Source organism: Cibotium barometz, chromosome 54 (genome assembly GCF_041138505.1).
Source record: "Cibotium barometz isolate CiBa-2024 chromosome 54, ASM4113850v1, whole genome shotgun sequence".
NCBI lineage: Eukaryota > Viridiplantae > Streptophyta > Polypodiopsida > Cyatheales > Cibotiaceae > Cibotium > Cibotium barometz.
Window position 1 is genome coordinate 815,022 of NC_141099.1, and position 25,328 is coordinate 840,349.

General features: G+C 45.3%; 1 protein-coding gene across 2 annotated transcripts in view; it reads left to right on the top strand.

Moving 5' to 3' along the window:
- LOC147607759 (pentatricopeptide repeat-containing protein At3g09040, mitochondrial-like) overlaps positions 1 to 24,750 on the top strand; it is a 39,149-nt gene extending 14,399 nt beyond the window's left edge. Inside the window, exons 2-3 of one of the 2 annotated variants that reach the window (XM_086789898.1) lie at positions 20,766 to 20,846; positions 20,930 to 24,750. In XM_086789898.1, the coding sequence (XP_086646024.1) occupies positions 21,114 to 23,714 (2,601 nt within the window). In that variant the 5' untranslated portion in view covers positions 20,766 to 20,846; positions 20,930 to 21,113 and the 3' untranslated portion in view covers positions 23,715 to 24,750. Of the gene's footprint in view, positions 1 to 17,907; positions 20,847 to 20,929 lie in introns of those variants that run through there. The other variant, XM_086789899.1, reaches the window with a different exon arrangement.
- Positions 24,751 to 25,328: the final 578 nt, after the last annotated feature.

Below are 25,328 nucleotides of genomic sequence, written 5' to 3' on the forward strand. Positions count from 1 at the left end.
CGTAATTCAGGGGCCAGAATCACGAACTGCCTGAAAATACCATCCAGGCACAAATCTGCTTGAACTCTTTGGAGGAGCTGAGTCAACATCATTATCTGACTGAGAATCCACAATTGGAGGTGTAACAGAAGCAGGGGATGGAGGAGGATGGGGAGAAGAAGGCAGAGGAAGAAGCTCACCTCCCTCCCCCCCCTTGAAGATGTAGGAGTCTCGTCAAACACTACATCACGGCTCACAACATCTTTGCCGGCCTGCTGATCATATACACAATATGCCTTGGACACAGGACTGTATCGGAGAAGTCCAACTTGGAGCGATGCTCCTTAGGCACATGTACATACGCCGAACAACCAAATACCCACAAATGAACAATAGAGGGCTTCTCACCATGGAAAGCCTCATATGGAGTTTTATTTGGAAGAGCAGTAGTAGAAGACCTGTTCTGAATATAGACAACAGTTGAAGCCGCCTTAAGCCAGAAACGTCGAGGTAATGAAGAATGCTCAAGCATAGCACGGGTCATCTCCATGATGGTCCTATTCTTCCTCTCTGGAACTCCATTCTGTGATGGAGTATATGCTGTAGTAAGCTGTCTCTAAATGCCATGATCCTTGCAATATTGCTGAAACTCTTGGGATGTAAACTCACCCCCTCTGTCGGTCCTGGGAACCTTGACCGAAGAACCGGTTCCTTTTTCCACCTCAACCCTCCAATCACAAAAGTGCTGAAAAGCCTCATCCTTGGACTTCAAAAAGAAGACCCAAGTATATCTGGAGAAGTCATCCACCATCACGAGCATGTACAATGCCTTACTCAAAGACACGGTGCTCATAGGACCACATAAATTTGCATGAACAAGAGCAAGTGATGTCGAAGATCTGTGTATTGTCTTCTTCGGAAAGGCGGCTTGGTGTTGCTTCCCTTGTAAACAAGAGGAACAAACATAAGATGGAGCCTTGATGGTCAGTAAACCCTCAACCAATCCATCCTTCGAAGCTCGCTGTAGAAGCTGATAGCTCAAATGGCCAAACCGAAGAGCTGAAGAAGAACCAGAAGAAAGCAAAGCGATCAACTTGTACAAGCTACTATGCCGGACTCTCTAAGCCAAGATGCTACCAGTCTCCTTATAAGTTATCATGAATAGTGATCTCATAATGAGAGGAGATCACCTCTGCACCTTGAGCTGTAAGAGCACTCGCTAACAAAAGGTTAAATGCCAAATTTGGAATGTACAGAACGGCAAAGAAGTACCTCTTGTCCTCGGAGGAGCGGAAGATGGGGATGGTGCCATGTCCATGAACTGGCACAGAAGAAGAATCACCCAAAGTGATATCACTTGTCCTGGGAGTAAAGTACTCGAACCAATCCCGATGAGGTGTTATGCGAGCAGTAGCACCGCTATCCACAATCCACAACCGCGACTGAGAATTCACAAGAGCAAGTACACGACGGGTACGTGCTAGTAGAAGAATACCATCATCCTTCTGGTATGAGACACCGTTGTAGAGGTAGAGTTCTTTGCTTCTACATCCCGCTTCTTCTTGTGACATTGGGGCAATTTATGACCCTTGGCACTCAATGTCCTTGTTTTAGAAGATTTGTTTTTGTCTCTGTCTTTATCCTTGTCGTAATCCTTGGAGTTCTTCCCAGAGCCTCCTTTCCCTTTCTTCTGTTGACTCTTCCCTTTATCTCGTGCAGCCAAAGTTCCATTAGAACCACTAGAGGTGCCAGTCCGCTCCTCAAAGCGAGACTCAATGTGTACAATGGAGGGGAGAACTTTCTCCTAAGTAACTGGAACAGGACGAGGAGAAGAAACAAGAGATTGAAAGTAAGCATTGAACCTCTGGAAGCTTGGAGAGAAGCCGAATAGCCATATCCTTTGTAGAGATAACCTTGCCACAAACAACAAGCTCGTCCCGAAGATCTTTCATCTTTGAGATGAAAGCAGATAAAGATGGAAAGGCAAAAACTGACAAATTCATAAGTTGCTTTTCCAAAGCCAAAATCTAACCCGGAGACTTAATTTCATAAAGATTTGCAAATGCCTTCCAAACTTCATGTGCAACATTTGCTGTACACACATGAGAGAGAACATAATCTTGACAATTCAACATCAGAAAAGAGAAAACAGGACGATCATTTGCCTGCCAAATATTATTTGTGCTTGAGTCACACCAACGGTAGCAAGGGTGGGAGGGGTGGCATTGGTAGATGTAACAAGCCAATCCCAAAGATTCACTCCACGCAAGGCTGATTTCACCTTCACCTTCCACAAAGTGTAGTTGGAACCATCCAACTTTGCAGACTCAGAGAACATATGAAGAGTAGTCGAGGCAGCCATCACAAAAGCATGGGCTCAATCTCAGAAGAAAAACGCACAATCTTGGAAGAAGTGTCCACCACAAGTACTGATGCTTCCAATCCTCAAATCAGAATACCATCAACTGCAAGAAACATCTATAGAGGAAAAAATGCACCTGAAATAGAGCAGCCAACAGGTGTACAAGGGGTCTCAGTGGTCAAAACCTGTGATGGATGACCTGAGTCTGCAGTGGAGAAGCGCCGGAAGAAGCCAGCCGACCAGCAGAGCAGATCTGAGAAGAAAAACGCAGAGATAAAGGTGCTGAAAACTGAGGAGAAGCTGGGGCAGCAGAGGAACACTGAACCAGGAGTGATGATACCATGAAAGAGTGCACAGAGCGTAAGCATACAAGCACTAGAGTGTGCTGTGAGAGAGTGCAAGAGAGAGAGAGAGAGAGAGAGAGAGAGAGAGAGAGAGAGAGAGAGAGAAATGAAATGAAATGAAATGATATATTAACGTCTTCAAAAGGCCAAAATGACCTATGAGACCAAAAAGGTTACAACAATTAGAGAGAGAGAGAGAGAGAGAGAGAGAGAGAGAGAGAGAGAGAGAGAAACATGAAGCAGCTATGCTGAATATACTGTACTGAAACAGTCCCAAGCAAGAGACATAAAAGGTCTCATAAGTGAGGGATACAAAAGGAAGACTAGACTATGAAAAATGAGGGAGGCAAGCCCACCTATAAATATGTAAAGAGGGCTGGCCGATTGGACACCTAGAGCTGGTCGACTGGACATCATGAAGCTGGCCGACTGGACAACATGAACCTGACTTGGGAAAAATGCCAGAAAAATATGGAAAAATAGGGTAGCCAGCCCACAATCAAGGGCCATGAAAAGGGAGCAAAAGGGGACTCCAAACATGAGCAGAAACTAGGGATAAATGTGCTACAATGGCCTAGGCACCAAAATCCAAGTGCCATTCCGTTCAATAGCATCCAGCTTTGCCTGCATAGCACGACGCCAATGCTCATGTGGAAGAGCCTCGTCCACAGAAGTGGGATCAGAAGGACCATGAATAATAGAGGACATAAGAGCATAGTTAACAAACATGTTGCCCTCATGAATATGTTTCCCTAAAACTCTGGAAGATCGCCTGAGAGAACCAGGCGGAGGAGCAGAAGGAAGCTCACGTAACCCAGAATCACGAACTGTCTGAAAATACCATCTAGGCACATATCTCCTTGAACTCGCTGGAAGAGCAACAGAGTCAACATCATCATGGCTGGTGTAACAGAAGTAGGGGGAGGAGGAGGCGGCGGAGGAAGAAGAAGCTCACCACCCCCCTCTGAAGATGTAGGAGTCTCGTCAAACACCGGATCACGGCTCACAACTTTGCCAGCGTGCTGATCATATGGACGATATGTCTTGGACACAGAACTGTATCCGAGAAAAGTCATGTGCTGAGACTTTAAGTCTAACTTGGAGCAATGCTCCTTAGGCACATGTACATACGCCGAACAACCAAATATCCGCAAATGAACAACGGTTGGCATCTCACCATGGAAAGCCTCATATGGAGTTTTATCTGGAAGAGCAGTTGTAGGAGACATGTTCTGAATATAGATAGCAATAGAAGCCGCCTTAGCCCAGAAACGTCGAGTTAATGAAGAATGCTCAAGCATAGCACGGGCCATCTCCATGATGGTCCTATTCTTCCTCTCCGCAACTCCATTTTGTGATGGAGTATATGTTGTAGTAAGCTGTCTCCGAATGCCATGATCCTTGCAATATTGCTAAAACTCCTGGGGTGTAAACTCATCTCCGTTGTCGGACTTGATAACCTTGACCGAAGAACCGGTCTCTTTTTCCACCTCAACCCTCCAATCACAAAAGTGCTGAAAAGCCTCATCCTTGGACTTCAAAAAGAAGACCCAAGTGTCACCAGCCTGGACATTTCCTAGTATGAAAGGGGTCTGGTGGACTCCAGGATGTCTGAATATTTGGAAAGTACAAGCTTTGGGAATGGGGGATTATCTTAGAATACAAAGGACCACACTCCTAAAATTTAGGAGAGTTGCTATTTTTGGCCCGACTTTGATGGAAATTCTGTTCGTGTCATTACATCTGGAATTGAGCAGATACCAAGAGTTGGCAAAGTGCCTATGACAGAATGTCTACCAGTTGGGATATTTTTAGAGATAAAGTTTATGGAAGGACCCATCTCTTAGATTGGGACATGTGGCAAGAAAGTGGACCAAAGTGAGACAAGTGGCCTCACACTTGTCACTTCAGCTATTGTGTGGCTCTCCACTTGTCATTGTAGCCTTCTCTTGCCATTTTAGCTCATGGGAGGCCCAAATCTATAAATTGGAGCCCTCTCTCTTCATTAATGGAGGCTCTCTTGCTGCACACTAGCCTCTACCACCGTTGAAGGCTTCCCTAATGATGGCTACTCTCTTTCTCTCTCTCTTGAAGGCTGCCCATGAAGAATACCGGCTGTTACGAGAATTTTGGAGGCTTCCATCGCGAAGAAATACTGAAGGCAAGGGTGTTTAATCATTTATTATGATTTCTAGCCATTGTACTTGTTGTACTAGTCTTTGTACCTGTTGTACCAGCCATTGTACTGACTATACCAGTTCTTGTACTTGTTGTATCATCCATTGTACCGACTATACTAGCTTCTGTACTTGCTGTACCAACCACTGTACCTATTGTACTAGTCATTGTACATGCTGTACCAACATTTGTACTTGTTGTACCTACTGCACCAGCCATCGTACCGACTGTACCTGCTGTACCAGCCACTGTAGCTATTGTACCGGCTGAATGGAGAGCTGAACCTGTTGTAGCAGCTCTATTGCATGAAGACCTGTGGTTTTTGGGGAAGAACCAGTACCCACACGGAGGTATATGGATTATGTTGTTGGCTCGGCATTTCTACAGCCTATGTTCCGGCTTGGTTGCCTCGTGTTGGGCTGTGTTATGGCATTTGTATATGGATAATCCGGCATCTCCCGTGGGGAGAGGAAGGCCCTCAAAGCTTGTACATGAAATTATTCTCCTTGGGTAATAAAATACTCCAAGGGGGGGGGGGGGGGGGGGTCGGCCCATTCCGGCCTCTATGCGGTGTCACACGTGCAAGCTCCACTTTCAGCATTTGTGGATGTTTTGTCCAGCTCTTATGTTTCATGCAAAGTGATGATGGATATATGTTAAGGTTGTGGCCATGTTTAAGTGTTTTAATATGCATTGATGGTATCAACAAGTGTGTCAAAGGCCCTAGTCCCCCAGGCACCCGCCGTGAGTTTCATTGGTATCAGAGCATAGGCTTTCTTGGAAGCTGAGGCTTCCTTCTATCAATAAGGAAGAGAAAAGATCTCAAGTGGGGACCACACTTACTATCATTGCTATTAAGCATGGCCAGCCACTTCAGAGCCTATGAAGCAAGAGCATGAGCAATAGACAGCTTGGTCTAAGGATTTATGAATTCACTAAATTTTATCTTGGAGTGTCAAGCACAACATACCCTGTGTAGTGTTCTCTTGTCCTACGTGCTCTCTTGAAGATTGTTTCTACCATGTGTGGGTGGAACAATAGAGAGCACATGGAAGGGAACATGGGCACTTGAGAGGGTAGTGTGAGTTTGTGGCTGAAATGCCTACAAACTATTGGTGGCCGAAATGCCTATAAACTATGTGTAGCAGAAATGCTTTTATCTTGTTACTTGAGCCCACTTCTCATCCAAGGTGTGTGGTCAGAGTACCAACATGGAGTGCAAGTGGTAAAGTGGACATGACGCCTGGTTGGCATGGAACTTATGTCTATGCCAAGGGTCATGTGGACCGATGCCTTGTTGGCAAGAGACTTATTTTGTCTCGCCCATTTACTTGGGACATGGATTATGATATCTGGACTTATGGGACTGATTTGTCTCGCCCATTTACTTGGGACATGATTATGATATTTGGACTTATGGGACTGTTTTTGTCTCGCCCATTTATTTTGGGACATGATTTTGATATTGGTATTATGGAGACTTATTTAGCCTCACTCATTTCTTTGAGACATGGATTCTTCCATCATATTGGATTTTTGAGACTGTCTCGTCTCGCTCACTTGATGAGACATGATTATATTTTGGATATATGGCTTCAAGCTTAAAGTTGCGGACAACTTTTAAGAAGCTGGGGAGGATGTCACCAGCCTGGACATTTCCCAGCATGAAAGGGTTTTGGTGGACTCCAGGATGTCTGAATATTTCGAAAGTACAAGCTTTGGGAATGGGGGATTATCCTAGAATACAAAGGACCACACTCCTAAAATTTAGGAGAGTTGCTATTTTTGGCCCGACTCCGATGGGAATTTTGTTCGCGTCATTACATCTGGAATTGAGCAGATACCAAGAGTTGGCAAAGTGCCTATGACAGAATGTCTACCAGTTGGGATATTTTTAGAGAGAAAGTTTATGGAAGGACCCATCTCTTAGATTGGGACATGTGGCAAGAAAGTGGACCAAAGTGAGACAAGTGGCCTGACACTTGTTAGAAAGTGGATCAAAGTGAGACAAGTGGCCTCACACTTGTCACTTCAGCTATTGTGTGGCTCTCCACTTGTCATTGTAGCCTTCTCTTGCCATTTTAGCTCATGGGAGGCCCAAATCTATAAATTGGAGCCCTCTCTCTTCATTAATGGAGGCTCTCTTGCTGCACACTAGCCTCTACCACCGTTGAAGGCTTCCCTAATGATGGCTACTCTCTTTCTCTCTCTCTTGAAGGCTGCCCATGAAGAATACCGGCCGTTGGGGACTATTTTGGAGGCTTCCATCGCGAAGAAATACTGAAGGCAAGGGTGTTTAATCATTTATTATGATTTCTAGCCATTGTACTTGTTGTACTAGTCTTTGTACTTGTTGTACCAGCCATTGTACTGACTATACCAGTTCTTGTACTTGTTGTATCATCCATTGTACCGACTATACTAGCTTCTGTACTTGCTGTACCAACCACTGTACCTATTGTACTAGTCATTGTACATGCTGTACCAACATTTGTACTTGTTGTACCTACTGCACCAGCCATCGTACCGACTGTACCTGCTGTACCAGCCACTGTAGCTATTGTACCGGCTGAATGGAGAGCTGAACCTGTTGTAGCAGCTCTATTGCATGAAGACCTGTGGTTTTTGGGGAAGAACCAGTACCCACACGGAGGTATATGGATTATGTTGTTGGCTCGGCATTTCTACAGCCTATGTTCCGGCTTGGTTGCCTCGTGTTGGGCTGTGTTATGGCATTTGTATATGGATAATCCGGCATCTCCCGTGGGGAGAGGAAGGCCCTCAAAGCTTGTACATGAAATTATTCTCCTTGGGTAATAAAATACTCCAAGGGGGGGGGGGTCGGCCCATTCCGACCTCTATGCGGTGTCACACGTGCAAGCTCCACTTTCAGCATTTGTGGATGTTTTGTCCAGCTTTTATGTTTCATGCAAAGTGATGATGGATATATGTTAAGGTTGTGGCCATCTTTAAGTGTTTTAATATGCATTGATGGTATCAACAAGTGTGTCAAAGGCCCTAGTTCCCCAGGCACCCGCCGTGAGTTTCATTGGTATCAGAGCATAGGCTTTCTTGGAAGCTGAGGCTTCCTTCTATCAATAAGGAAGAGAAAAGATCTCAAGTGGGGACCACACTTACTATCATTGCTATTAAGCATGGCCAGCCACTTCAGAGCCTATGAAGCAAGAGCATGAGCAATAGACAGCTTGGTCTAAGGATTTATGAATTCACTAAATTTTATCTTGGAGTATCAAGCACAACATACCCTGTGTAGTGTTCTCTTGTCCTACGTGCTCTCTTGAAGATTGTTTCTACCATGTGTGGGTGGAACAATAGAGAGCACATGGAAGGGAACATGGGCACTTGAGAGGGTAGTGTGAGTTTGTGGCTGAAATGCCTACAAACTATTGGTGGCCGAAATGCCTATAAACTATGTGTAGCAGAAATGCTTTTATCTTGTTACTTGAGCCCACTTCTCATCCAAGGTGTGTGGTCAGAGTACCAACATGGAGTGCAAGTGGTAAAGTGGACATGACGCCTGGTTGGCATGGAACTTATGTCTATGCCAAGGGTCATGTGGACCGATGCCTTGTTGGCAAGAGACTTATTTTGTCTCGCCCATTTACTTGGGACATGGATTATGATATCTGGACTTATGGGACTGATTTGTCTCGCCCATTTACTTGGGACATGATTATGATATTTGGACTTATGGGACTGTTTTTGTCTCGCCCATTTATTTTGGGACATGATTTTGATATTGGTATTATGGAGACTTATTTAGCCTCACTCATTTCTTTGAGACATGGATTCTTCCATCATATTGGATTTTTGAGACTGTCTCGTCTCGCTCACTTGATGAGACATGATTATATCTTGGATATATGGCTTCAAGCTTAAAGTTGCGGACAACTTTTAAGAAGCTGGGGAGGATGTCACCAGCCTGGACATTTCCCAGCATGAAAGGGTTTTGGTGGACTCCAGGATGTCTGAATATTTCGAAAGTACAAGCTTTGGGAATGGGGGATTATCCTAGAATACAAAGGACCACACTCCTAAAATTTAGGAGAGTTGCTATTTTTGGCCCGACTCCGATGGGAATTCTGTTCGCGTCATTACATCTGGAATTGAGCAGATACCAAGAGTTGGCAAAGTGCCTATGACAGAATGTCTACCAGTTGGGATATTTTTAGAGAGAAAGTTTATGGAAGGACCCATCTCTTAGATTGGGACATGTGGCAAGAAAGTGGACCAAAGTGAGACAAGTGGCCTGACACTTGTTAGAAAGTGGATCAAAGTGAGACAAGTGGCCTCACACTTGTCACTTCAGCTATTGTGTGGCTCTCCACTTGTCATTGTAGCCTTCTCTTGCCATTTTAGCTCATGGGAGGCCCAAATCTATAAATTGGAGCCCTCTCTCTTCATTAATGGAGGCTCTCTTGCTGCACACTAGCCTCTACCACCGTTGAAGGCTTCCCTAATGATGGCTACTCTCTTTCTCTCTCTCTTGAAGGCTGCCCATGAAGAATACCGGCCGTTGGGGACTATTTTGGAGGCTTCCATCGCGAAGAAATACTGAAGGCAAGGGTGTTTAATCATTTATTATGATTTCTAGCCATTGTACTTGTTGTACTAGTCTTTGTACTTGTTGTACCAGCCATTGTACTGACTATACCAGTTCTTGTACTTGTTGTATCATCCATTGTACCGACTATACTAGCTTCTGTACTTGCTGTACCAACCACTGTACCTATTGTACTAGTCATTGTACATGCTGTACCAACATTTGTACTTGTTGTACCTACTGCACCAGCCATCGTACCGACTGTACCTGCTGTACCAGCCACTGTAGCTATTGTACCGGCTGAATGGAGAGCTGAACCTGTTGTAGCAGCTCTATTGCATGAAGACCTGTGGTTTTTGGGGAAGAACCAGTACCCACACGGAGGTATATGGATTATGTTGTTGGCTCGGCATTTCTACAGCCTATGTTCCGGCTTGGTTGCCTCGTGTTGGGCTGTGTTATGGCATTTGTATATGGATAATCCGGCATCTCCCGTGGGGAGAGGAAGGCCCTCAAAGCTTGTACATGAAATTATTCTCCTTGGGTAATAAAATACTCCAAGGGGGGGGGGGGGGGGGGTCGGCCCATTCCGGCCTCTATGCGGTGTCACACGTGCAAGCTCCACTTTCAGCATTTGTGGATGTTTTGTCCAGCTTTTATGTTTCATGCAAAGTGATGATGGATATATGTTAAGGTTGTGGCCATGTTTAAGTGTTTTAATATGCATTGATGGTATCAACAAGTGTGTCAAAGGCCCTAGTCCCCCAGGCACCCGCCGTGAGTTTCATTGGTATCAAAGCATAGGCTTTCTTGGAAGCTGAGGCTTCCTTCTATCAATAAGGAAGAGAAAAGATCTCATGTGGGGACCACACTTACTATCATTGCTATTAAGCATGGCCAGCCACTTCAGAGCCTATGAAGCAAGAGCATGAGCAATAGACAGCTTGGTCTAAGGATTTATGAATTCACTAAATTTTATCTTGGAGTGTCAAGCACAACATACCCTGTGTAGTGTTCTCTTGTCCTACGTGCTCTCTTGAAGATTGTTTCTACCATGTGTGGGTGGAGCAATAGAGAGCACATGGAAGGGAACATAGGCACTTGAGAGGGTAGTGTGAGTTTGTGGCTGAAATGCCTACAAACTATTGGTGGCCGAAATGCCTATAAACTATGTGTAGCAGAAATGCTTTTATCTTGTTACTTGAGCCCACTTCTCATCCAAGGTGTGTGGTCAGAGTACCAACATGGAGTGCAAGTGGTAAAGTGGACATGACGCCTGGTTGGCATGGAACTTATGTCTATGCCAAGGGTCATGTGGACCGATGCCTTGTTGGCAAGAGACTTATTTTGTCTCGCCCATTTACTTGGGACATGGATTATGATATCTGGACTTATGGGACTGATTTGTCTCGCCCATTTACTTGGGACATGATTATGATATTTGGACTTATGGGACTGTTTTTGTCTCGCCCATTTATTTTGGGACATGATTTTGATATTGGTATTATGGAGACTTATTTAGCCTCACTCATTTCTTTGAGACATGGATTCTTCCATCATATTGGATTTTTGAGACTGTCTCGTCTCGCTCACTTGATGAGACATGATTATATCTTGGATATATGGCTTCAAGCTTAAAGTTGCGGACAACTTTTAAGAAGCTGGGGAGGATGTCACCAGCCTGGACATTTCCCAGCATGAAAGGGTTTTGGTGGACTCCAGGATGTCTGAATATTTCGAAAGTATAAGCTTTGGGAATGGGGGATTATCCTAGAATACAAAGGACCACACTCCTAAAATTTAGGAGAGTTGCTATTTTTGGCCCGACTCCGATGGGAATTCTGTTCGCGTCATTACATCTGGAATTGAGCAGATACCAAGAGTTGGCAAAGTGCCTATGACAGAATGTCTACCAGTTGGGATATTTTTAGAGAGAAAGTTTATGGAAGGACCCATCTCTTAGATTGGGACATGTGGCAAGAAAGTGGACCAAAGTGAGACAAGTGGCCTGACACTTGTTAGAAAGTGGATCAAAGTGAGACAAGTGGCCTCACACTTGTCACTTCAGCTATTGTGTGGCTCTCCACTTGTCATTGTAGCCTTCTCTTGCCATTTTAGCTCATGGGAGGCCCAAATCTATAAATTGGAGCCCTCTCTCTTCATTAATGGAGGCTCTCTTGCTGCACACTAGCCTCTACCACCGTTGAAGGCTTCCCTAATGATGGCTACTCTCTTTCTCTCTCTCTTGAAGGCTGCCCATGAAGAATACCGGCCGTTGGGGACTATTTTGGAGGCTTCCATCGCGAAGAAATATTGAAGGCAAGGGTATTTAATCATTTATTATGATTTCTAGCCATTGTACTTGCTGTACCAGCCATTTTACTCGCTATACCAGTCCTTGTACTACTTGTACCACCCATTATATCGGTTGTACCAGCTTCTGTACTTGCTGTACCAGCCACTGTACCTACTGTACTAGTCATTGTACATGTTGTATCAGCATTTGTACTTATTGTACCAACCACTGTACCGGCTGTACCAGCCATTGTACCTGCTCTACCAGCCACTATACCTGTTGTACCAGCCAATGTACCTATTGTACCGGTTGAATGGAGAGCTGAACCTGTTGTAGCAGCTCTATTGCATGAAGACCCGTGGTTTTTGGGGAAGAATCAGTACCCACACGGAGATATATGGATTATGTTGTTGGCTCGGCATTTCTACAGCCTTTGTTCCGGCTTGGTTGCCTCGTGTTGGGCTGTGCTATGGCATTTGTATATGGATAATCCGGCATCTCTCGTGGGGAGAGGAACGCCCTCAAAGCTTGTACATGAAATTATTCTCCTTGGGTAATAAAATACTCCAAGGGGGGGGGGGGTCGGCCCATTCCGGCCTCTATGCGGTGTCACACGTGCAAGCTCCACTTTCAGCATTTGTGGATGTTTTGTCCAACTTTTATGTTTCATGCAAAGTGATGATGGATATATGTTAAGGTTGTGGCCATGTTTAAGTGTTTTATATGCATTGATGGTATCAACAAGTGTGTCAAAGGCCCTAGTCCCCCAGGCACCCGCCGCGAGTTACACAAGTATATCTTGAGAAGTCATCCACCATCACGAGCATGTACAACGCCTTACTCAAAGACGCGGTACTCATAGGACCGCATAAGTCTGCATGAACAAGAGCAAGTGATATCGAAGATCTGTGTGTTGCCTCCTTCCGAAAGGCGGCTCGGTGTTGCTTTCCTTGTAAACAAGAGGAACAAACATAAGATGGAGCCTTGATGGTCGGTAAAGCCTCAACCAACCCATCCTTCGAAGCTTGCTGTAGAAGCTGATAGCTCAAATGGCCAAACCGAAGAGCTGAAGAAGAACCAGAAGAAAGCAAAGCGATCAACTTGTACAAGCTACTACGCCGGACTCCCTAAGCCAAGATGCCACCAGTCTCCTTATCACGAATAATGATCTCATAACGAGAGAAGATCACCTCCGCACCTTGAGCTGTAAGAGCACTCGCTGACAAAAGGTTAAATGCCAAATCTGGAATGTACAGAACGTCAGAGAAGTACCTCTTGTCCTCGAAGGAGCGGAAGATGGGGATGGTGCCATGTCCATGAACTGGCACAGAAGAAGAATCACCCAAAGTGATATCACTTGTCCTGGGAGTAAAGTCCTCGAACCAATCCCGATGAGGTGAGCAGTAGTACCGCTATCCACAATCCACGATTGCGACTGAGAAGTCATAAGAGCAAGAATACGACGTGTACGTGCTAATAGAAGAATATCATCATCCTTCTTGGTCTGAGACACCGCTGTAGAGGTAAAGTTCTTTGCTTCTTCATCCCGCTTCTTCTTGTGACATTGGGGCGATTTATGTCCCTTCTTGTCACAGTAGTGACACTCAATGTCCTTGGTTTTTAGAAGATTTGTTTTTGTCTTTGTCTTTATCCTTGTCGTAATCCTTGGAGTTCTTGTCATAACCCCTTTCCCTTTCTTCTGCCCTTTATCTCGTGCAGTCAAAGCTCCATCAGAACCACCAGAGGTGCCAGTGCGCTTCTCAAAGCGAGACTCAATCTCTATAATGGAGGGGAGAACTTACTCATAAGTAACTGGAACAAGACGAGGAGAAGAAACAAGAGACTGAAAGTAAGCATCAAACCTCTCTGGAAGCTTGGAGAGAAGCCGAATAGCCATATCCTTTGTAGAGATATCCTTGCCACAAACAGCAAGCTCGTCCCGGAGATCTTTCATCTTTGAGATGAAAGTAGATAAAGATGGAAAGGCAGAAACCGACAAATTCATAAGCTGCTTTTCCAAAGCCAAAATCCGACCCGGAGACTTAATCTCGTAAAGATCTACAAATTCCTTCCAAACTTCATGTGCAACATCTGCTGTACGCACATGAGAGAGAACAGAATCTTGACAATTCAACATCAGAAAAGAGAAAACACGACGATCATTTGCCCGCCAAATATCAATCTGTGCTTGAGTCACACCAACGGTAGCAAGGGTGGGAGGGGTGGCATTAGCAGATGTAACAAGCCAATCCCAAAGATCCACTCCACGCAAGGCTGATTTCACCTTCATCTTCCACAAAGTGTAGTTGGAAGCATCCAACTTTGCAGACTCAGAAAACATATGAAGAGTAGTCGGGGCAGCCATCACAAAAGCTCGGGCTCAATCTCTGAAGAAGTGTCCACCACAGGTACTGGATGCTACCAATCCTCAAATTAGAACACCATCAACTGCAAGAAACACCTTTAGAGGAAAAAACACAATACAACAAGTGCTGTTGCCCTGAAACAGAGCATCCGACAGGTGTACATGGGGTCGCAGTGGTCAAAACTTGTGATGGATGACCTGAATCTGCAGTGGAGAAGTGCCGGAAGAAACCAGCCGACCAGCAGCAGATCTGAGAAGAAAAACGCTGAGATGAAGGTGCTGAAAACTGAGGAGAAGCTGGGCAGCAGAGGAACGCTGAATGGGGAGCGATGATACCATGAAAGAGTGCACAGAGCAGAAGCGTACAAGCACTAGAGTGTGCTGAGAGAGAGAGTGCAAGAGAGAGAGAAATATGAAGCAACTATGCTGAATATACTGCACTGAAACAGTCCCAAGCAAGAGACATAAAAGGTCTCATAAGTGAGGGATACGAAAGGAAGACTGGACTAAGAAAAATTAGGGAGGCAAGCCCACGTATAAATAGGTAAAGAGGGCTGGCCGATTGGACAACATGAACCCGCCTTGGAAAAAATGCCAGAAAATAGCGTACTGTACCTACAGCTCACCTTTTGTACCTGCAATGTACTTGCAGGTGTACGTTGTTGACATCAACCTGTTTCGTACAGACCTGCTGCACCTGCATTTGTTGTTGTACCTGATCTCTGCACGGCCTGTTTTCTCTATTTTCTCATATTCATGACGGGCTGGACCACCACCTATATGGGCTGTGATTTATATATGTAGTGTTCGCGGGTGCATTTGCACACATAACAGTGCACTTTTGGTGATAGAACTGTACTTGATGTTCTGGAGCTGTTCCTACTGTACCACCTGCACCATCTCATTGAGCTGATGCTACTGTACCTGCTTGTACTCTTACTGCATGGGCTGTCCCAATTGTGGTACTTGTGGTTTCTACTACTGTACTGGTTGTATTTAAATGTGTTTTTGCTGCTTCACATTTAAGGCCGTGTGTTTTTGCTGGGATTCTTGGCATGAAGGCTGTGTGAGCAGGGAGTTCCAATAAGCACATCAGTAAGAAATATAGTAGTATTTTGTGGCATCTTGAAATGTGAGAAGATGTTTGTACTTGATAGTATTGGATATATGTATCTAGATGGTCTAGTTTATCGATAAGGAGAAGACAAGGCTTACTTGCACATGCTTTTTTTTCTAACCTTAGGCCCAAGCTCCTCCTGTAGGTACCATTTTTCACCGCCCGTAGGTGCTTTTTTATCCGCCCTTGGGTGATGGCACCGAGGAAGCACCGTGTTCGGTTTTGAACCCAGGACCTCTTGGTCCTAGTCAAACATCTCTACCACTTGAGCTATCACTTGTTTGGCTACTTCGAGAGGGGAGGGGGGGGGGGGGGTGGGATTGTGTGTCAGCCCATTTTGGCCCAGTGCAGTGTTGAAAGAGTGCACAGAGCGGAAGTAGAGTGGCACTAGAATGTGCTGAACAGAGAGTGCAAGAGAGAGAGAGATATGGAGTAAACTATACTAAACCAAAACAGTCCCAAGCAAGAGACAGTGTTAGTCTCATAAATGAGGGAGCAAATATGTACAAGATTGAATGAGAAATGAGAGGCCAGCACCCACTATTTATACTGGGGAAGTGTTGGCCGACTGGAGCTGTTGGACATGGCCGACTAGAAAAATGCGAGAATGGCTGGGAAAATTCCCAGAAAAATAGTAAAAAAGGGGTGGCCAGCCCACAAGCAAGAGCCATACAAAAGGGGACCAAATGGGCACCATAAAGGGCAGAAACTGGGGATGAAAGTGCTAACACCCCCTCTCAACACCAAATGCTGAACAAACTCTGAGAATCCGAAGATGAGGAGCCAAGGAAGCCTGAGAAACCGGCTTGGTGAACAAATCTGCAGCATTCTCCGCGGAAGGACAATACTCCAAACGCAAATCTCCAGCAAGAACCCGTTCATGAACATAGTGATATTGAATCTCAATGTGTTTCGTACGTGCATGAAACACAGGGTTCTTGGCGATGGCGATGCAACTTTGATTGTCACACCAAAGAAGAGTAGATCCGGTAGGAGGACAGCCGAGCTCCTCCAATAATCTCCGCAACCATATTGCCTCACATGCAGCATAACAAACTGCACGCTACTCCGCCTCGGTAGAGGAAAGCGCCACAGTAAGCTGCTTTTTACTACTCCACGAAATGGCTCCAGACCCAAGTGAAAAAACACAACCAGTGGTCGAACGCCGAGTATCTGGATCTCCAGCCCAGTCTGAGTCAGACCATCCAACAAGAGTGCGTCCTTGGCCATAAAAGATGCCAAAATCCAGAGTGCACGCAAGTACCGAAGAACTCTGAGAGCACACCGCCAATGTTGCTGATGGGGTTTGGATGAGAAGGAACTCAATAAACTGACTGCGAAGCATATGTCCAATCAGGAGTAGGTCAACCATACCAAACAACCGACGAGAACCCGATAATGTCCCTGATCAGTCCCTGGAGAAGCATCAAGTGAAGAAAGCTTCTCACCAATATCCATAGGAGAAGATACTGGTTTGCACCCAGTCATCTGAAATCTGTCGAGAATCTCCCGAGTGTACTCTTGCTGAGAGAAGAAATTGCCCTTCGAGGTCTGCCAAATCTCAAAGCCAAGAAAATAATGCAAGAGGCCCAGATCCGTCATCTCAAACTCTGTCTCCAAAGCATTCATAACAGAACGGATCCGCATAGAATAAGAACCTACCTGTAAAGATGAGGTCATCAACATAGACCACAATGATAAAAATCAACCCCCTCTCAAGGAGGATATAAAGGTTCGAATCTGCATGAGAACGACGCAGGCCGAGCTTCTGAAAGAACTCATCAATCCGCTGGTACCAAGCCCGCAGAGCCTGCTTTAGACCATATAAAGCCTTCTTCAGCCGCGGTACACATGATCCTGTTTGCCCGGAACAACAAATCCTGGCGGTTGATCAATATAAACCTCTGTGTGTAAGCTCTCCATTCAAGAAAGCCGACTTGGCGTCCATCTCGAAAACGGGCCATCTATGATGTCCTGCAAGTGCAAGAACGGTGCGAATGGTAGTCATCCGGGTCGTCGGGGCGAAGGTCTCATCGAAGTCGACACCAGGGCGCTGAGCATAACCCTTGGCAAACCAACCTCGCCTTGTGCTTGTCCAAGCTGCCATCAGCTCGGAACTTTGATTTGAAAATCCAACGCACACCAATCACCTTACGCTGCAGAGGCCGAGGCACCAAAAGCCAAGTGCCATTCCGTTCGATAGCATCCAGCTCTTTTTGCATAGCATGACGCCAAGACTCATGTGAAAGAGCCTCGTCTATAGAAGTGGGATCAGAAGGACCATTAATGATTGTAGACATAAGAGCATAATTAACAAACATGTTGCCCTCATGAATTTGTTTCCCTGTAACTCTGGAAGAACGCCGAAGAGAACCAGGCGGAGGAGCAGAAGGAAGCTCACGTAACCGAGAGTCACGAACTGTCTGATAATACCAACTAGGTACAGATCTGCTCGAACTCGCCAGAGGAGGAGCAGGGTCATCATCATCTGACTGAGAATCCTCAGCTGGAGGTGTAACAGTAACAGCGGGAGCAGGAGGAGGAGGAGGAGGAGGTGCAGGAAGAAGAAGCTCACCATCCCTCTCTGAAGATGTAGGAGTCTCGTCGAACACCACATCACGGCTCACAACAGCTTTACCGGCTTGAGAATCATAAAGACGATATGCCTTGGACACAGTGCTGTATCCGAGAAAAGTCATGCGCTGAGACTTTGAGTCCAACTTGGAGCAGTGCTCATTAGGCACATGAACATACGCCGTACATCCAAATATCCAGAAATGAACAACGGAGGGCTTCTCACCATGGAAAGCCTCATATGGAGTTTTGTCGGGAAGAGCAGCAGTAGGAGACCTATTCTGAATGTAGACAGCAGTGGAAGCCGCCTCAGCCCAGAAACGTCGAGGTAATGAGCATAGCACGGGCCATCTCCATAATGGTCCTCTTCTTCCTCTCGGCAACTCCATTCTGTGATGGAGTATATGCTGTAGTAAGCTGTCTCCGAATGCCATGTGTCTTGCAATATTGCTGAAACTCCTGGGATGTGAACTCACCCCCTCCATTGGTCCTGAGAACCTTGATCGAGTGATCGGTCTCTTTTTCCACCTCGGCTTTCCAATCACAGAAGTGATGAAAAGTCTCATCCTTGGTCCTCAGAAAGAAAACCCAAGTATATCTAGTAAAATCATCCACCATCACGAGCATCTACAACGCCTTACTCAAAGACGCGGTACTCATAGGACCACATAAGTCTGCATGAATGAGAGCAAGTGATGTCGAAGATCTGCATGTCGCCTCCTTCGGAAAGGCGGCTCGGTGTTGCTTCCCCTGTAAACAAGAGGAACAAGCAGAAGACGGAGCCTTGATGGTCGGTAATCCATCAACCAACCCATCCTTCGAAGCTCGCTGCAGAAGCTGATAGCTCAAATGGCCAAACCGAGCATGTCAAAGAGCAGAAGAAGCACCAGAAGAAAGCAGAGCGGTTAATTTGTAGAGGCCACTATCTTGGACTCCCTAAGCCAAGATGCTACCAGTCGCCTTATCACGAATGGTAATCTCATAACGAGAAAAGATCACCTCCGCACCCTGAGCTGTAAGAGCACTCACTGACAAAAGGTTAAAAGCCAAATCTGGAATATACAGGACGTCAGAGAAGTACCTCTTGTCCTCGTCAGAACGGAAGATGGGGTTAGTGCCATGACCATGCACTGGCACAGAAGAAGAATCACCCAGAGTGATCTCGCCTGATCTGGCTGTGAAGTCCTCGAACCAATCTCGATGGGGTGTCATATGAGCAGTAGCACCGCTATCAACAATCCAAGATCGTGACTGAGAAGTCACAAGAGCAAGTATACGCCGAGTACCTGCTAAGAGAAGAATTCCATCATCCTTCTTGGGTTGAGACACCGCCGTTGAGGAAGAGTTCTTTGGTGCTTCATCACGCTTCTTCTTGTGACATTGGGGTGACTTGTGACCCTTCTTGCCACAATAATGACATTCAATGTCCTTATTCTTTGAAGATTTGTTGTCTTTATCCTTATCGGAATCCTTGGAGTTCTTGTTAGAACCCCCTTTACCTTTCTTTTGTTGAGTCTTCCCTTTATCTCGTGCTGCCAAAGCTCCATCAGGGCCACCGGAGGTGCCAGTCCGCTCCTCAAAGCGAGACTCTATCTACATAATGGAGGGGAGAACTTCCTCCCAAGTAACTGGAACAGGACGAGGAGAAGAAACCAGAGACTGAAAGTATGCATCAAACCTCTCTGGAAGTTTGGGGAGCAACCGAATAGCCATATCCTCTGTGGAGATGTCCTTGCCACAAACAGCAAGCTCGTCCCGGAGATCTTTCATCTTCCGGATGAAAGCAGATAAAGATGGAAACGCGGAAACTGATAAGTTCATAAGTTGCTTTTCCAATGCCAAAATCCGACTCGGAGACTTAATCTCATAGAGATATGCAAAAGCCTTCCACTTCATATGCTGCATCTGCTGTACGCACATGAGAGAGAACAGCGACAGTTCAACATCAGGAAGGAGAAAACACGTCGATCATTCGACTGCCAAATATCAATCTGTGCCTGAGTGACACCACCGGAAGAAAGGGTGGGAGGGGTGGCATTGGCCGGTGTAACAAGCCAATCCCAGAGATCCACGCCACGCAAGGCCGATTTCACCTTCACCTTCCATAGGGTGTAGGTGGAACCATCCAACTTGGCAGACTCAACAAACATATAAAGAGAAGTGGGAGCAGCCATCACAAAAGCTTGGGCTCAATCTCAAGAAATGCACAAACTCTGAAGAAAAAAGTGTCCTCCACAGGTACCAAGAGTGCCACCAAAGCCTGCAACACCACAAGCCCCCTCTACAAAGGGAAAGGACCACTGGAGAGGAAAACGCAGCAGTGAACAAGTGCTGTCCTGTAGAAAACAGGCCGCTTGCAGTCCAATCTCCAAGTGGGCAATGAAATGCTAATCAACAAGAGCCAGACGGCTGAATCAGTGAAGCCAGAAATCGCAGCAGCAAAAGCTATGGATCTGGAAGAAAAACGCAGAGGAGAAGGTGCTGAAAACAGGGCTGAATCTGGGGCAGCAGAAAGGTGGCTAAACCGGAAGCAGAGTGGCACTGAATGTGCTGAACAGAGAGTGCAAGAGAGAGAGAGATATGGAGCAAACTATGCTGAATATACTGAACCAAAACAGTCCCAAGCAAGAGACAGTGTTAGTCTCATAAGTGAGGGAGCAAATATGTACAAGACTGAATGAGAAATGAGAGGCCAGCACCCACTATTTATAGTGGGGAAGTGCTGGCCGATTGGAGCTCATAAACAGGCCGACTGGAGCTGTTGGACATGGCCGACTGGAAAAATGCCAGAATGGCTGGCAAAAATCCCAAAAAAATAGTAAAAAAGGGGTGGCCAGCCCACAAGCAAGGGCCATACAAAAGGGGACCAAATGGGCACCATAAAGGGCAGAAACTGGGGATGAAAGTGCTAACAAGTGTCTCATGTGTATATCTCCTTCAGTTTATTGTAGATTTGTTTAAAGCTTTTCATAGAAATATTTTGCAGACATCACGAGCAAGGACTGAGTGCTTCTGGAAGGACTACTCAAGGGAACCCTCCCAACGGTGGGACAACTAAAGGAGCAAAGTAAGTGGGTTCCTTCCCTTTCCTGCTTCAAGTAAGTGATGACGCTTGCTCACAATTGAGTTTGTCTTTTGTGCGTGCCACAGACAAGCCCAAGGGCAGTAGATTTTGCGCATAAACTTACGGAGCAGTCGCAATGGATGTGTGGCTGGTCCAAGGTTACAGACATTGTAAGGCTAAAGGAAACACAAGAACCTTGTGTGATTGAGGGAATGCACAAAGCACAAGAAGAAGTGAAGAACGGTACTGGTGAAGGTTGGAACTTGGAGGATGCTCAGCTTAGAGCAGGCACTTCCTTCCTTGGAGGAAGCAGTGCTTCCCCATCCTTCCATCAAGGACTTTGCACGCATCTTGCACAGGTGCAGGAAGGAGAGAGACCGAGCGCATGCGCTGCGCTTACATGCGTACATGCGCAAAAATGGGCTGGAAGCTCATATATCACTGGGGAACTACCTCGTCTTGATGTTAGTGGAAGTTGGAAGCATGCAAGATGCCCAGCAGGTTTTTGATAAGTTAGTGTATCCAAATGAGTGGTCCTGGAATTCCCTCATCACAGGTTATATTAATTGTGGGAAGCCACAACATGCTCTTACCTTGTACCAGAAAATGCAATTTGATGATTCTGTACACTGCAGTGGGCATACTTCTGTGGCCTTACTAAAGGCTTGTGTGAAGCTAAAAGATCTGGAAAGAGGCATCAAAATACATGCCGAGGTTGCCAGAACAGGATTGCTTGATAGAGACGTTTTTGTTGGCAACACCTTGGTCGATATGTATGCTAAATGTGGTTCACTTGCCAAAGCACAGCAAGTATTTGACAGACTTCCAGTTCGAAATGTAGTCTCGTGGAATGCACTTATGGCAGCATATGCTAAACATGGGCATGGTAAAGAAATACTTGAGTGTTTTGAACAGATGCAACTCGAGGGTGTCTCTCCAGATGCTGTCACACTTGTTTGCAGCTTGAAAGCGTGTGGCAATATAGGAGCCATAGACAAGGGTCGAGAAATACATGCTGAGATTTCAAAGGGCGTGTTGGAAAGAGACCTTGCTGTGGGTAGCACTTTGGTTGCTATGTATGCCAAGTGTGGTTCACTTGCCAAAGCACAGCGAGCGTTTGACAAGCTTCCTGTTCGAGACGTTGTCGCATGGACTGCACTAATTGCAGGATATGCTGAACATGGGCATGGTGAGGAAGCACTAAAGTGCTTTGAACAGATGCAACTTGAGGGTGTGTCTCCGAATGATGTCACATTTGTTTGCAGCCTGAAAGCTTGTGCCATTGTAGGATCCACGGACAAGGGTCGAGAAATACATTCTGAGATCGAAAGAAAGGGTTTGTTGGAAGGAAACCTTTTAATTGGTAGCACCTTGGTTGATATGTATGCCAAATGTGGCTCGCTTGCAAAAGCACAGCAGGTGTTTGACAAGCTTCTAGTTCGAGATGTTGTCTCATGGACTGCACTGATAGCAGGATATGCTGAACTTGGGCATGGCAAAGAAGCACTCAAGTGTTTTGAACAGATGCAACTTGAGGGTGTTTTTCCCAATGCTGTAACATTCATTTGTTGCTTGAAAGCTTGTGCCAGAATAGGAGCAGCAGACAAGGGCCAAGAAATACATTCTGAGATTGAAAAAAAGGGGTTTCTGGAAAGAAATTTTTTAGTTGGCAGCACCTTGGTCGATATGTATGTGAAATGTGGCTCGCTTGCAAATGCTCAGCAAGTATTTTACAAACTTCCAGTTCGAAACGTTGTCTTGTGGAATGCATTAATTGGAGGATATGCTGAACATGGGCATGGTGAGGAAGTTCTCAAGTGTTTTGAACAGATGCAACTAGAGGGTGTCTCTCCAGACGCTGTCACGCTTGTCTGCAGCTTGAAAGCTTGTGGCATCATAGGAGCCACAGATATGGGTGGAGAAATACATGCTGAGATTGAAAGAAAGGGGCTACTAGAAAAAGACCTTGTTGTTGGCAACACCTTAGTCAATATGTATGCCAAATGTGGCTCACTTGCCATAGCACAACTAGTGTTTGACAAGCTTCCAGTCCGAGACATAGTCTCATGGACTACGCTAATTGCAGGATATGCTGAACATGGGCATGGTGAAGAAGCACTCAAGTATTTTGAACAGATGCAACTTGAGGGTGTCCCTCCAGATGCTGTCACGCTTGTTTGGAGCTTGAAAGCTTGTAGTAGCATAGGAGCCACAGAAAAGGGTCGAAAAATACATGCTGAGATTGTCAGAAAGGGGTTATTCGAAAGAGACCTTGTTGTTGGCAACACCTTGGTTGATATGTTTGCCAAATGTGGCTCGCTTGCCGAAGCACAGGAAGTGTTTGACAAGCTTCCGGTTCAAGATGCAGTCTCATGGACCATACTGATTGCAGGATATGCCCACTTTGGAGAAAGCGAAAATGTTTTCCAAATCTTTGACAGAATGTTAGGAGAAGGTATGGAGCCAGATCCGGTCACCTTTGTTATTGTTCTCAGTGCATGCAGTCGCACAGGTGTATTTAATAAGAGCCAGACATACTTTGAGGCCATGAGCAAAGACTTTGGCATCGTTCCAACTCTGGAGCACCACATTTGCATGGTTGATGTACTTGGGCGTGCTGGCCAATTTGAGAAGGCAGAAGCAATGATCAAGATGATGCGGCTCTATCCTAACCTTGCGGTATGGCACATTGTATTGGGTGCTTGTAGAAATTGGGGAAACATGGAGCTTGGAAAGAAGGCCTTTGAACATGCAGTGTGTGTGGATGAAAGTCATGCTGCAGCTTATGTCTTAATGTCTCACATCTATGCAGGTGCCGACATGCAGGAGAAAGCGAACAAGGCTGAGGCAATGAGGGTGGAAAAACACTAAAAGAGGCTGGGACGTTGTTGGTGGACCGACCACAGTGCCATACATCTATTTTTGATTGGGAATGATATACATCGTGAAAGAAAAAGTAATTTTGCCAAGGTAGAAGATCTTTCCCTCAAAATATGAGGAAGGGTATGCCCCTAGTTTGCATTGGGTGTCACAAGTGGTTTCTGATGATGCAAAGAAAGGTGTGTTATGTAGGCACAGTGAGAAGTCGGGTAACGTCTATGCTCTAACTAATACACCCAAGGGGAAGACACCCATATATGTTGTCCAGAATCTCTGGGTTTGTAATAATTGCCATTTTGGCCATGGCAATTATATCCAAGATAAGAGCAAAGATTTCTTGTCAAAGATGCCAAACATGTTCATGTTTTTGGGGGATGATGACTGTGCAACTGCAGTAGGCATTGCCCCTTTGACTTGAAAAGTGGAATGCCAGAACGGTAGTTTGGTTGGTTAAAATAGCTCTGATATGGGGAGCTTGATTCCAAGTTGGGTATTAGTGGACTTTCATGTGTTTCTTGGGGTGGCTTGGGATACAACAGTTGACTAGGTTTGAAGAGCATTCCACAATGGCTTAGCCCTCAGAAAAGCAATAGTAGTCTATAGGAGAATGGAGGCAGTGGGGGATCGACTTGACTTTGGATCCTGTCTTACAGAGATAACACTCAAAAATATATACGGAACCTGTCAGAAATGTGGATAGGAGTGGCTATATGGATAGTGGTACACACACATTGATAATTGATAAATCATATGGAGTTGGACATAATATTTATAGGTTTGGAGATGCAAGGTGGCCATGACTAGACCATAGTGGATATATGGTCTAAGTTGGTGCCACCATTTATGGTGTCAAGTCACTTCATAATAAATCACAAGAAATTGCTGCCCTCCACACCTATCCAAGCTCATCTTGGGCTCCATATGGGTCTCACAACCCATTAAAGGGTGCCTCAAGAAGGTATCTTATGCAACTGTGATGTGTTTTAAAGGGTGCCTCAAGAAGGTATCTTATGCAACTGTGATGTGTTTTATTTTTTGGCTAACAATTTGCACTTGGTTGTAGCTTAGATGGCATTGTTTCAGACCTCATTATACCATCTAACCACTAAAACGATCATTTGGTGTCTAAAATAGACCTAGGATCAAGTTGATCAAACATGGATTCTTCTCATAATGGGGCCTTACAGACATGACCTAAGTAAATTGAATTGAAAATAGACTCAGATTGGGTTATTAATATCCAACATTGCCTACAACTACTAATTAAGATGCATAAAATGTATGTCAAAATAAAGTTAAACACAAGTACCAAAAGGAGGAGAGGACAAGAAGAAAAAGAACTATCAGGGAATCACAAGATGATCCTTCAAGATAGAGATCTAGAAGCTAGACTAGGACAATGGATCCACTCCCACCAACATTGCCTACAACTACTAATTAAGATGCATAAAATGTATGTCAAAATAGACTCAGATTGGGTTATTAATATCCAACATTGCCTACAACTAAATTAAGATGCATAAAACGTATGTCAAAATAAAGTTAAACACAAGTACCAAAAGGAGGAGAGGACAAGAAGAAAAAGAACTATCAGGGAATCACAAG